This window comes from Podarcis bocagei (genome assembly GCF_964188305.1).
Source record: "Podarcis bocagei genome assembly, chromosome: 5".
Classification (NCBI taxonomy): Eukaryota; Metazoa; Chordata; class Lepidosauria; order Squamata; family Lacertidae; genus Podarcis; species Podarcis bocagei.
This window is the reverse complement of record NC_138129.1, coordinates 62,189,252-62,203,734: the sequence shown is the minus strand read 5'-3', so window position 1 is coordinate 62,203,734 and position 14,483 is coordinate 62,189,252. Positions and strand designations below refer to the sequence as shown.

The 14,483-nt window shown below is 41.5% G+C and overlaps 1 protein-coding gene across 1 annotated transcript in view; it reads right to left on the bottom strand.

Annotated features, from left to right (window-relative positions):
• Window positions 1-14,483, bottom strand: part of FGGY (FGGY carbohydrate kinase domain containing) — a 149,372-nt gene that overhangs the window by 45,727 nt on the left and 89,162 nt on the right. The window contains exons 9-12 of the mRNA XM_081193810.1: window positions 12,632-12,739; window positions 11,399-11,460; window positions 4,250-4,397; window positions 2,135-2,209 (exon numbers count right to left, since the gene is read on the bottom strand). Coding sequence (XP_081049936.1) covers window positions 2,135-2,209; window positions 4,250-4,397; window positions 11,399-11,460; window positions 12,632-12,739 — 393 coding nt within the window. The remainder of the gene's footprint in view (window positions 1-2,134; window positions 2,210-4,249; window positions 4,398-11,398; window positions 11,461-12,631; window positions 12,740-14,483) is intronic.

Genomic DNA, 14,483 nt, shown 5'->3' with positions numbered 1-14,483 from the left:
CCTTAATTTACACTGCTAATACAGTGGTACCTTGGGTTAAGAACTTAATTTGTTCCGGAGGTCTGTTCTTAACCAGAAACTGTTCTTAACCTGAAGCATCACCTTAGCTAATGGGGCCTCCTGCTGCCGCCGCGCCGCCAGAACACAATTTCTGTTCTCATCCTGAAGCAAAGTTCTTAACCTGAGGTACTATTTCTAGGTTAGTGGAGTCTGTAACCTGAAGCGTATGTAACCTGAAGCGTATGTAACCCGAGGTACCACTGTACACAAAGAACCATCTGTGAAGAAAAATCTAAGAAGACATCACCTTTAATTTTATATATTATATATTTTAATAATCGCTAAAGTGGGATACGGGTAAAGGGGACCAGTAGAGGCTTAATTTCAAAGCACAGTGCAGCCATGTGCAATGAAGCACTTGGAGAATAATAGATGGTTTTCCCAGGATATCCAACTGAGAAAGCTTCCACCTCATTAGCATAGAATAATGCCACGGTGCTTGTTTGGCATTGGAAAGTTGTTGCCTGCAATCCCTTTCATGAGACATTATCAGTAGTTCTCATTTTCCAAGAAAGCACTTGCATTTCTTATTTAAATTTAAAAGGGATGGTAAAGCACCAAGTGCACTGCCATTATGCTCACCAAAGAGGAGCAATAATAGGGCTAACAGTAATATATTCCAGGTTCAGTCGGAGTAATCTTGTTTTTGTCAAGAGAACTGTTAAAACAGCACAAGTGGAATTCACAGAATCTGCCCTCACCGCTGGGCTTCATGGAGTGCCATGATGTGAGGAAATGCGAAAACTAATCAGTATTGCCTGCACACCTTTGTGTGTGCCCCTCCCCCATCAGCGAACAGCAACAACTGGTATCGTCCAAGGTGACACAAAAACATGGCTGACTTGGACAGCGGGAAGCTAAAGAATTTCCGTTCCATAGCACGCCTTATCTCGCATTTGTAATGTGCTTGGAAGGCTGCAGATTTGCATTTCAATTGAACAGAATTCAGTTATACAGTTGACGACAAACAACATAATAGCTACTAATAGTTCACAGGCAACAGTTCAGACAGAAACAGAGAGGTGGACAAATGTACTCCACTTACACCGTCGGTCTTTAAGAAGGGCAGAAAAGAATGAAGACTATTTTCATTCTGAAAAATATACTAGAAATTAAACAGAGCAACAAAGGCTAGCAACCCATCAGAAGCCAACAAGGCTCAGCTGTCAGGAAGACCTACTAGCCATCTTTCCATCCCTTGTGGAAAAGTAAGATGAAAGTCTAATTAATTCCTAATAATTAAGAGTGTGCTTCTTATCTCTTCCCATGTTTGTTGAATGGGAAAGTGTGGTGGCCTCTTAATTACTGCTGTCACTAGGGACTGAAGTAACAGTATCTGAAGAAGTGTGCATGCACACGAAAGCTCATACCAAGAACTAACTTAGTTGGTCTTTAAGGTGCTACTGGAAGGAATTTTTTTATTTTAGCTCCTCAAAAGTGAGTGAAATTCAGTTTCTTATATTTTACATTATTGTCCTGAGAAGTAGTCTGCCTTCTGGAGGTTGCCCCTAAAGAATGTAACTAAAAAAAACCACCAATAGCCCATGTAGACCAGTCATGAGGCAGAGGAGTTATTGTTTTTTTGTTTTGTTTTTATTATGTACTTTGTGTTTTTTATCTTGTATTTTTATGTTGTGAACCACCTTGAGATCTACAGATGAAGGAAAGGTACACAAATTTGATTAATTAATTAATTAATTAATTAGGTCTCCAGCATAACTAAACTGATATTTTTCCTCAACGTTTCTCAGTAAACAGAAGTTTCCTGGTTGAACTCTTTCTTGCAACAAGTTCAGAGGAGAGACAACTTTGAAAACTTAGGGAAATAAGGACCTTTTTTTGCGAGCAATCATTAATATGAACAAAAGAATGAAATTTTCAAAATCCTGGGGGAACTTACTTTGAGAGGAAATTTCTTGGAAATTTTACTTTTTTATCATGTCTGCTTGGTAAATAAATTCATAATTCATAATTACAAACCAGTTACAAACGGGATGAAGTACCATTGGCTTAAGTTATTTAAAGGGAATAACTAAGGGAAGCATTGTAAAAGTGCCAGTTTCCAGTGACTTACTGCAATGGCCTGAATTGTGGCCAAGTAGATAAGAGCAAGATCATCCAGGCCTTGAGATAATGTCAGTCCAACCACCTGCAGAGAAAATGAGAAAAACTTGCTGATGTGATAATTCAGTACTTCCCAATTCTCTCGCTAAACAAAGTTCTAAAGTGAGTCCCAATCTTGTTGCTGCAAGTTGCACCCAAAAAGTCATAGGAAAACACCATTCCCCGCTCTCCTGAGATGGGCTACTGCATACTTAGATAGTCATCAGTTTAATGAGCAATAACACAAATCAATCTGGTGAATTTTTCCTGGTCAATTGCGTTTTTAAACATTATTCTCGTCCCCATCCCCTACATCCAACATACTTTTCAATGAAATCTATATATAGGTTCATAAACAGATAACTGTTCATTTTACTGTGAATCCATCTTGGTGCCTCTCCAGATGTTTGGGACTATAATACCCAACAGACCAAGACTGCAGCTGATGGGAGTTGTGCAAGCCTGCCTTATTCCACTGCTTCTAACTGTCACGTTATACCGTATTTTTCGCTCTATAAGACACACTTTTCCCTCCTAAAAAGTAAGGGGAAATGTGTGTGCATCTTATGGAGCGAATGCAGGCTGCGCAGCTATCCCAGAAGCCAGAACAGCAAGAGGGATTGTTGCTTTCACTGCGCAGTGAACCGTCTTGCTGTTCTGGCTTCTGGGATTGCTGCGCAAAGCCTCCTCAGGGCAACGGGAGGAACGCTCCCCCTGCCCTGAAGAGGCTTTGCACGGCTATCCCAGAAGCCAGAACAGCAAGAGGGATCTCTGCACAGTGAAAGCAGCAATCCCTCTTGCTGTTCTGGCTTCTGGGATTCAGAATTTTTTTTGTTTGTTTTCCTCATCCAAAAAATAGGTGCATCTTATGGTCTGGTGCGTCTTATAGAGCAAAAAATATGGTACTTTATAGGTGGGATTCGCCTAAGAAACACCAGCAAGACTGGCAGTGGCCGCCAAGACCATATAACACCAGTCCTGAAAGACCTACATTCGCTTCCAGTATGTTTCCAAGCACAATTCAAAGTGTTGGTGCTGACCTTTAAAGCCCTAAATGGTCTCAGACGAGTATACCTGAAGGAGCGTCTCCACCCCCATCGTTCAGCCCGGACACTGAGGTCCAGCTCCGAGGGCCTTCTGGCCGTTCCCTCACTGTGAGAAGTGAGATTACAGGGAAGCAAGCAGAGGGCATTCTCAGTAGTGGAACACCCTCCCATCAGATGAAAAAGAAATAAACAACTATCTGACTTTTAGAAGACACCTGAAGGAATCCCTGTTTAGGGAAGTTTTTAATGATTGCTGTTTTATTGTGTTTGTAATATTCTGTTGGGAGCCACCCAGAGTGGCTGGGGAAACCCAGCCAGATGGGCAGGGTATAAATAACAAATTATTATTATAAATTATTATATTATCACTCGTCCAATGGGGTTTTCTTCCTTCCTTCCCTGGGTGCTCCGAAATTGGCTATGGGGAGAGAACACACACACACACACACACACACACACACACACACACACACAACCAATGCACAAGAGTTTACACTTGTTAATGTTAAATGTGTATTTAACATTTAATTGCTTTCTCTGGAAGAAAGCAAACTGCTCTGGCAGAGAAGGTATTACTTGGGAAGGCCTAATGGCTCATGGGTCAAAATAAGGATGCAGGAAGTGGACAGTATGGGAAAGTAGCCTTTCAGATGGGATAGCACTCTTTTTGTTTTCTCTGCTAACAGTTAATGTGCCTTCTCATCTGAAATTTGCTGCTTTTCTATACTTCAGCTGCTTGGCCAGACCTACAGAAACGTATGAACTGTGCAAAGCTCAAAACTAATGTGATTAAAAATTTAAAATGTGTCAAAACATACCTCCTTATGTTTCAGTCATATGATATGGGAAGTATCCTGAACTTTTGCATCCTAAAAAAAGTTCCAATTTCAACAGCAACAAATGAAAGGAAAATCCCTGAACTCAGTGGGATTTCTATTAAAGAAGGATGGTAATGTTCAAAATACAAATGCTCATTTCAAGCTCTCATTTTATCCCATTGTTCTGTTCTGACCCGTTTTCAAAGGCAGGCTGTTTCTTACCATGCCCTTTAGTGTAATATCTGCAAGGGGAGATCTGTTGCCATGGAAATCTGGCCAAACATGTAAATCAACAGTGAGGAAACCCACAGGCAAAGATTTCTTAATCAGATCCAGGTGACCGTTCAAGTATGTATATATACTTTGAGCACTGCAAGAAAAACAAGTAGAAAAGAAAAAGGGGTGTGGGAGAGAGGTTATTCCTCGAACATATTGCATGATCTGTACTCCTAAAACAGATATACACACAAATTATCAAAAGGCCTACAAAGCCAAATTAAAATATGGAGAGGGAGGTGAAGAGAAGGAGAAGATGATATCAATATATTACTTTTCAGGTATGCGTTGTTGAAGAGCATGGGTAAGAATCAAAAGTGGAACTAGGATCTCATCATAGCAACACTTAAGAAGAGGTTTGCATACTGATTCCAAGCACATTTGTTTAATCTCATTTAATTTGAGTCAGGCACTTGCAAAAGCGTCAGCTAAGTCTCACTGACCACACAGATCAACGGCTAGCCCTTCTCCGGCTACACCTACATGGCAAGCTTGAGAATTGCCACATCTTGTGAAATCACCGGAGAGCTAGCTGCATGCATGGGATTTAAACACAGAACGTTTGCACGTGGAATAAATCATGGGAATTTCTCATGAATATTAATGGCATTTTGCAAGCACAGTGCAAACACAGCATGCTCAGCAACGGAAGCCTTGGGTACAATCCAGAGAATCCTCAGAGTGCTTAATTTCCATTCATATCAGTGGAACTTAAAAGTGTGCTTAGTTTTCTCTGGAATGTACCCAGAGGGTGAAATCCAAAGAAAGTGAAAACAAGCCAAATCCTACTGAAATCCATGGGAATTGCAATCTAGCCTTCGATTGCATGCACTGACATGCCAGTAAAACTATGCTACTATTACCACACTTTATAAAGCTCTAGGAAAAAACCTTGGGAATAGGCTTTTACAAACATCAGGGATGGATTTTTTAAATTCTACTGTTAGTTTTGCCTTCCAGGGAGTACCGAGAAGACTTCATTTTCAGAAAGGATGGTCAATAGGAGAGCATCTTCCTCTAATTACAATTGATTAGTCATTGTCTCAGTTTTGGAGGTCCAAATAGTGATATTCATTTAGCCTCTGCATGTATATTCAGTCATGCACTAATGAGCTCCCTGAGGGAATTTGGCATGTGTTTACTACTCTGACTTATGACCTCCTTGCAGCTGTATATTTATATTCTGCATTTAAGCATTCAGCTGCACATTGTTTCAATTAGAGCTTGCCATGTGTTTGCTATCTGAGGATATCATTCAAAATGAAGTGCACTTGGAAAGCATTAAAATAACTAATTCATATCATTATTCACATACTTTAAAGGTTGTTTTATGTGACTTGTGGAGGAAAACACAGGAATAGTTTTGTAAGTTACTACAATTCCTTAGTAGCCTTATTTCGTTTCCATTTGTCGTTTCCATTTGCAAGCAGAAGAGAGAAGAGGACTTTCCCCAGAATAAGTGCGCAAAGGATAGAAGACTCAGGTGAGAAACAGCGCGCTTCCATTGAGATGGAGGAATAGGGGAAACCTGGTGGGAATATCTTGTCTCAAGGCAATATCATAGCCTTAATCTTAAGTCACTAGATAGTTTGAGTTTAAATCGTTTAGGAAATTAAGGAAAAACAAAACTTCAGTTTGTAGGAGGCCACTTCCCCAAACCACAACAGCTATGTAAGATTTATATAGCACTGTAGGCTGTTTACTTCGGAAAGCTTCACATAGGTATGAAAATATAAAATGGCCTTACAGTACGCCATGTTGACCAGCCTTCCCCAACCTGGTGGTATTGAACTACAAGCACATCAGCCACAGTGAGCATGTTGCAGATTGAGCTAACTGTAGTCCAAAACATCTGGAGGGCACCCAGCTGATGCAGACTATTACTCTCTAATCCAACTGGCAAATCCTCTTCAGCATCTCAAAGCTACTGAATACCCTTTCAAAAACAAATATACTCTGCAGATGCCAGAGCATGAACCTCAAGTCTTCTGTTATTGCAGCTATGATATATGCACATTATTTCTATGCTTACATTGTAGAATGGGAGTTGTTGGTGGGAGATCACCTCCTGTCCTAGTTCATAACAGCAGCAAGTTTTGAACTACAGACTGCTCAAATTCTTAACACATTAAGTCCTTAATGCACTAGGACAGAGGTTTTCAACCTTTATGGGTCCATGGCTCTCTTGACCAACTCCATTCTTTCCACGGCACCCCTGTGGGGCTCAGGAGCCCAGTTATGTCACCCCTTGCGTGCAGAGCCGGCAGCCCCTCACCCCTTTTTGAACACCCTCCCTTGTGGAGGGTTCCCTCAGCCTCCTCTCTTCTCCCCATTCCTTGGGAGTCCTTTGGGCAGCCACAGTTGTCGCTTTGGTCTCTGAGCTGCCCCCTCTGCCCCCCAAAGAAGTGCCTCCTCACACTGCCCCACAGGGACCTGTGAAGCACTCCTTGGCCAGCCCCAGAGGCACCATTCTCCTGGGCAGCTTGTAACCAGGGCTGCTGCAACAAACAGCGATGCAAGCCTTTGGGAGGCAGAGACGTGAGAGGGCATCAGAGGAAGGAGGGAAGGGGGACAGAGGCCAGTGTTGCCCGCAGCACCCCTGACCATCATTGAAGGCACCATTGCACTAGGAACAGCAACAGCAACAAAACAATGCCACTTTCCCCATCATTTACCAAAAGCCTACTAACCAGAGTATGATTCTCCATTGCTTTTCAATTTCTGACTCACTTTCTGACAAATTCCAAGCTTGACTAAAATTTCCTCTGTGCACCCCAGCAAAGATGTCTGACTCAACCTTGCAAAAGTGGTCATAGGTGCCTTAACAGGTGGGTATAACATGATCTACCGTAGATGTAATGTTCAAACTTAGCTACTCAGGACCCTCCTGGCTTCTTTCCATTCAACACAGCTACTTGATGTTCAAAGTAATATATGGAGAGAAAGGATGGTAATTTTATGTGACTTGTTTGCTATGTTTGCAACTATAAACTCACTTCCTTAAAGAATAGTCATCTGGAAAGCATTATAGAACTGCAACTGGGCACATGCCTGTGACAGTAAGTGCTATAAGTCTCTTTACCAACAAACTTCTGTCCAGCATCTTTGGGCAGAACTAAGTGCAGCATCTCAAATGCACTTGCTGGCAGTGCAAGAGCTTCTTCTCTGTTTTATTTTCACTATGCTAAGAAATAGAGATATCACGGAGATTCATATTTCCTGTCTTGGAATACATGTCTTGAGAGGATCTTACATTTGCAACACAAGGCAAGAATTCCAACCCCTGAATTTATCTCTGGACATGGCTGTCCACAGAAATAATTGGGCAGGGAACAAGGTCTTTGACTTGGCCTGACTATTCACAGCCTTTATATGACTGAACCCTACGCACCATTACGTTACATGGTTCTGAAGAGAACCATATAATGTTTTATTGTAAATTTGTTTAATTATATTACAGCTTTAAAATGGTTGTTGCCTGCTCTGGGCTCATGAAAGTGATGAAGGGAAGGATATAATTCTAAGTAATAAATGAATTAGACACGTGGCAAAATGACTGACTGGCCACTGATTAATAGAAGGATGAGAACCACAATCGTTTCCAGCATGTATTTTTTTAAAAAAATGATATTTATTGAAAGTTTAAAATTACAGAGGATAAAAAAGAGAGGAGAAGAAGAAGAAAAAGAAGGAAAAGAAAGAAAAGAAAAGAAATATATATATATAATCAGAAAAACAAGGAATTAAGCAATACAAGTCAATAAAAAGAAAAAAAGAAAAATACAAAAGACACAATACATCAAAACCAACAAAAAAGGAAAAACAAAAAATTAAAAAACAAATCCAGTATTCCCAAATCTTTATCTTTCGTTAACTTGTTCCATCGACCTCCTCACACCTCCCTTTTTTGTATTCTAATTATTAATTATCTCAGCAAATCCTTTCCATCTTTCACTATATTCTATCATTAAATTACCTTAATTTATTTTAACCTTATCTTACCATAAAAGCCCTAGAGCTTAAAACTTAAAACTTATTTATACATAATTCCTTATAATATTTCTACTAAAGCCAAATAGTTTCATTCCAGCATTTTTCTAACACTCATTAATTTTACAATAATTCTCTAAATGGATGTCAGGGAACTGCCATCGGAAGGAAGGGAGGTGGAAGGGCTCACACAGGTTGGGAGAGACTCAGCAGCGGAAGACGGAACCAGTAGGGGGAGAGGAGCTGAGCTGAGGGAAAGTGAGCAGGAGGGATGGCTCCGAGACGCTTCCAGCGAGGGCAGTGGGGAGGTTTCAGGACCTCCCGTAGGGACACCCACTCCTCGCCGGAAACTGTCACGCAGAGAGTCCAGAAGACGTGTTTCCGTTAAGGAGCTTTTATGTTGGAAGCGATTCCGAAAGCAACCACTGTCGGAATCTGCCAGCGACTGAGGGAGCCATGTTTAAGGGGCTCCGTTACAGACAGAGGTTTGCAAACTTGATCAAACTCTGAGGGACTTGGATTTTACGCACAAGCAGCTCATCGTCCCATCACAATGAATTTTTAAACTTTCTTCCAATCTTGATCCATTGTCTCTTCTTCCTGGTCTCGGGTTTTGTCAGTCCTTTCTATCCCTTCCATCTAGTCCATTAACCTGGTGACCTTCTATCCGAGGCTCTTAAGTCTTTTCCATGTCCCTTCTGCAGGTCTTCTTCATGTTTATACCTGCACTTTACTTTATCTTCTGCTGATCTTATTCTTAATTTCCTTCCTTTCTCACTGAGGGGTAGATCTCGGGGAGACTCCAACTTGACAATGTCTTTATCCCTTCTCGACAGGTCAGCCCACTCTCCACAGTCAGCACTGAAATCCAAAAGATATTTGAAGGCATGTTTCAAAGTCCCTCCAAAGTTAAGGGCCCCCACAACTCCAAGCTCCCCCTGGCCCACAACCAGATCCCAAAAGTCAGAACATCCCTGCATAGGGGGATCCATCCAGCTTCCCATCTCCAAACCAAACAGTACTCCATCTCTCCCAATCTGACTTTCTCCAGGTTCAGTCATCAGAAACAACAACTTATTTTCCTGCAAGGCTGCGGCTCTCTCCATTTCTATTACTTGAGGTTCAGCAACAACCTCCTCCTTTGTCTTCTGCACAACTTGCCCTGTCAAAGCAAATTCCTGAGATGGTTCCTGAGTAGTTTCTATGTAGGTATTCACCGTTTGTCCAAAATTGCTAACTGCAACAGTCATCAAATCCATCTTTTCATGTAGCTGTTCCAGTAAAGGGCTTGTCTTGCAAAGAGCAAGCACTAAAACTTCTTCTAGACACATTCTTGCTCAAGGTCAATGTCTGGTTCCCACGATCTTTAATCTCTGCAGCTGTAAAATTCCCCAGATCGACTCCAGCAACAGTATCACAAGCTCCCTCTAGAGGAAACAATTTCTGTTTGTATCCGTCTTTTTGAAAGCAGCTCCAGCAACAAAATTACTTTCGCTTTCCAGATATTTTATTCCTTTTTATATGCAGAAGGAAACATTGGAATCAATATGTTTCTCTTTTTTAACTATCTGTCAAAAAACGTTTTATTCACAGTCAATGAACTTCCCCAAACCCCGTTCCCAGGTTCAAGACGGTGGAAATTTATCTTTCTTTACTCTCTCTCCTGCAGGTTTAAACAATCTAAGATTTCCCCCCTCTTCTCCTGCTTCCAAGGGGGGTTTGGTGTTTTTAGCTGATGAAAATTTAGTCCTTTACAAACGACTTTCCAGACTTTAGCTTGCAATGTCTTTGCTTCAATTTATTTACAAAAGCGGAAGGCGGACTTCCTGTTTAGACCTTCCCGCTTCAGTGCCAAATTAGTTCAACTTTTAAAACTCCAATTCTTCACTTTACTCACGGGTAGTTACTTTTAAATCCAATTGTCCACAGGAAAAAGTCAGCGCTCTCCGGCAACAGCTGTGCGGCTTCACTCCGTGAAAGTAGCAATCAGTTCGAAGCACCGCGCCGCTCACCCCACTTCGCTCCGGAGCCCCAAAATGGGTTTCCCCGCGAGTAGGGGAGGCGCTCTTGGTGCCCGCCGAATCCCACGTTCCCAGGCTTCCTCCGCCTGGGATTTTTAAGGGGTCCCTGCCTTCGCCGCGGCGGCAAGACCCGATTCTCACGGAGCGGGTTCCTCTCGGTCAGAGGAACTCTGCCATTGCCAATGGCGCTAACCCGGAAGTCTCCATTTCCAGCATGTAAACCACAGTGTAATAGGCTGGCAGAATTAACATGGCTGTACTGTTGCTTTTTCTTCTCTTACACTTAACAACCTCACAGGATGAACATATGTAATGCCTTTGTTTCTTTCTTTTTTTCTAGACACCTACTCATGTCTAGAGCAAAATGCCAATAGCAAGGTAGCTCAAGTTATACCTCACCCCTAGAATTTAACACCTTCACATTTGAAACGTGAAATTCTGCTAGCCTGAGGCTGCCTAAGGTTTGGTGCATATGCTGTCCTACATGGAAACCCGATCTTGACTTAGAGAAGTCTTTGATGTGCAAAGCAAAAAGGCCAGGCAGACTATTTGGCATTAGGACAAAAGTATTGTAGCCTAAAGGTGAATGTTCAGAGGACCAGAGTTTCAACCATTTATTCTCGCATTACCTCTATTATTACATTTGTAAAAGCTCAGATGGAAAGCTGACTATAGAAATGATTTCTACGGTGGCAATTTGATAAGTGAAGCCATTTTGCAAAGGCAAAATTCGTGTCCAGGTAAACAGCTCCAGAGAAACACTCAAAACCTAGACTGCCCAAACATTCGTAAGGGTATTTTACAAGGACAAAATGGCTGGAAAAAGTCAACTTCTGGTGACGTCAGCACGTCAGAAATGCCCATGTGAACCAGTCCTCAGGTGTTCAAAACAAGAAAGATTGTATTCCAGAATGGGAAGGTTGAAAAGCCAGATTGGAAAGAGAAACAACTTAATATGGTGAGAAGCAGCCCAACCCACATCCCAGCTAAGCTGGAACATTCCAGCTGAACTAGTTTCTGGAAGGCTGCCAAACTGCTGTTTCTAAGACAGACTGTAAAATGATGAAGAAATAAGGATGGTGACCTGGCTGCAGATTTTGTCTGTAGCTCTGGGAACGCAGCGTGTCCTTGGACGACATGCTCTATCTTTGGGGGGGAAAGAAAAGTAAAACAGAGATGAGTGTTCATATCAGTCCATAATATATGGTAAGAGTTTCATGTGTCTTGACTTTTTTTTTAAAAAAAAATCTAATTTAACTGTATTTAATCCGGTTTTCTAGTGAACTTAAAGGAAAACTATATACTGTGTGTATTGCCAAGTTGTGTGCGGTTACAATGTTAGCAGCCAGTTACATGGATCACACAGACTTGTTCCATGGTTTTTATGCAACTATGCGTTCAAAAGATGTGCACAGAAATTAACTTCTGGCTTGCTTCATCCTATGCGCCAGTCTAAGCTACAGCAGCATATACAGTGCAAGCAGGGACTTGCACACCTACTGCTGAGAAATGAAATGCTATGCCTGAGAATGGGCTAGCTTTGCTCCACATTCCAGGACACACTCCCTTACTATCAAACATAAATGCGTGTGCCAATTGACACACACACACACAAAAACAACCACCACCACAGCTCTCCAAAGTAAAAGTGCTGGAAATTCTGCCGCACTCAGTTCCACTAAGCACAAGGTAAGCAGCCTGGTAATTAAACTAACATATAACTGCCCCCCACCCCCCTCTAAAATGACCCAATTTTAATGCATACCCCTTGACCTCAGCAACTCTCCTGGTAAGAAAGCCTAGTGCACGTTCATTGCCAACAGAGCAGTTTGAGCAAAAAAATGATTAGAATAGGATGGGTGGAACTGCGGTCCATGGGCACTTTCATGCTTTTATTTTAAATAGTTTATGTCTCAGGTTTTAAAAAAAGTTAATAACTATACAAATATTTGTTCTGGCTCCTTTATCTCCTGATGTAGGGAGAAGAGGCTATTTTGCCTCAATCTTTCTTCTGTTGAGAATCAGAAGGACATACCATGATAACATGGACAAAGTTTCCCATGGCTTATGAGGAACCAACATTATAACTTCTATAATTACTAGTAATGCATCAGTTCTAGATGACTGGATGATTATAAGATTTGAACGGACACGTTCCCTTATCACAACTAGCCCCAGCTAGCTTGTAGCTTTATCAGAGTTACTGGGATTCCCACTGCAGTCCATACGATCCCACTAGCTCCCAACACATTTGGAGCTTAGCAGCGATTCTTTTTTTAACTCAGACCCTTTACTGTGAAGAGAAAGCCAAACTCACCAGCTTTCCTGTAGCACTCTGGCCTCCCTCGTTTAGCCAGAATCCCGGCACCATAGCTGAGTCATAGGGCCCCCAAACTCCAGGGACAAACACAGGGGACTTGCTTATCTGAAGAGGGAAATTAAAATCCAGATACTTAAAAGTTTCACACACATTGTGTTCATGTCAAACCAGGCATAGGCAAACTCGGCCCTCCAGATATTTTGGGACTGCAATTCCCATCATCCCCGGCCACAGGTCCTGTTAGCTAGGGAGTTGTAGTCCCAAAACATCTGGAGGGCCGAGTTTGCCTATGCCTGTGTTAAACACTATCTACCTATGTAATTGGCTCCTCATGGTGGCAGTTACCATGGAGCTGCATGATCAAGTCCTACACAGGGAGGAAAACAGGATGGCAAAACATGTGAAAAAAGGCATCTGAGGAAATAAACTTAACTGGACAACTTCTGTGGCAGCAGCAAATAAATAATAAACTGGGCATGAAGTTAGAGGGGTAAAGATACTGACTCACTACTAAAGCTAGCCCAGTTTCCCCCATATTTTGTTAAAATTGGCACCAATGTCAGAAGCTGTCTTTGAAACATTGACTTTCTACTTACTTAACTTTGAAAATGGAACAGCAAGAGTTCCTGCAATTATTTCAAAAGGTAATACCTTTCCTGAAACTGGATTTTAAAATTATTATTAAAAAAAATGAAACCCTCCTTCCAGTTATGCTTAGGGACAGTGGCTGTAAATATGAATCTAAAATGTGTTTTCTGAGCAGTTTCAGGAAGGTCTAAATATTATGTGTCCTACTCCATTATTTAACCACATTCCATAAATTATTATTGCACTGTTCCCAAAGCTACCTTGTGCCTCTGCCAGCACTCAAAGTCCAATTAAAAGACTAACTGGTTCTTCTGGGAAACCATCAGGTTTTGAATATCTCCAGCCAGGCTTGGTATTTTAGAGGATACCAACAAGAATTTGCCAGGACAGGATATTTCCGTCTCCCTAGCTTGGCTCTAGTTACACACTTAGATGTTCATATCATCTTACAACTGAAATACCATTTGTATGCATTCCAAAAAACTATCAACAAACGTGTGGCGCAATTAAGATTTGCACATCAATACATCTTTGGGCACAGACAATGGGTGTGGACATTTTATTCTTCACTGGGGATCATTTTGTCCTTCTCCCAGAAAATCTACAGGGATAAAAGGAGGTTCTGGGATCTGGCTGAGGGCCATTTGCTCTTTCCAATAAATCACTCCAGAGTTTCAGATACACCCACTCACCCCAGATTTCCCTTTCCCACAATATGCGATCACTCTCACTGAGGATCTGCCCAGTCAGAAAAAAGATAAATGCATATCTTTAAAGAATAACTGATATTACAATATTATTTGTACAATATTTCGTGGCCTATTTGCACACTTTATTCATGTTCACCGTTACCTGAGAAGGAGAATCCCAGAAAGCAGCAGAATAAAGGCTGAAATTACATTAGATCTAGGTCTTTAAATTGCTAATATTTTACAGTAAGACAAAGATGCAATTTGCTACTCAGCCTAACAAACTAAACCAGCCTTACCTCTGCCTGCTCCTGACATCTAGAGTGTACTTTGAGGTAATTTAGGGGTATTTGTAGTTTAGCAAGTTAAAATGCACATTAAAAAACCAAGCAGAAGTAATTCAAATTCATGTTAAATCTCTCACCCAGTAAAATTAAGACTACCAATGGTTCCAAGAGATCTGACAATCTCCAGGAAAGAGTGTATTTTGGGATTGGGTGGGGGGCAGATAGCAAGATTCCCTTCATCCACCGCTTCAATTAAAAAACAAGGGATAAGGTCTTTAACAGGTG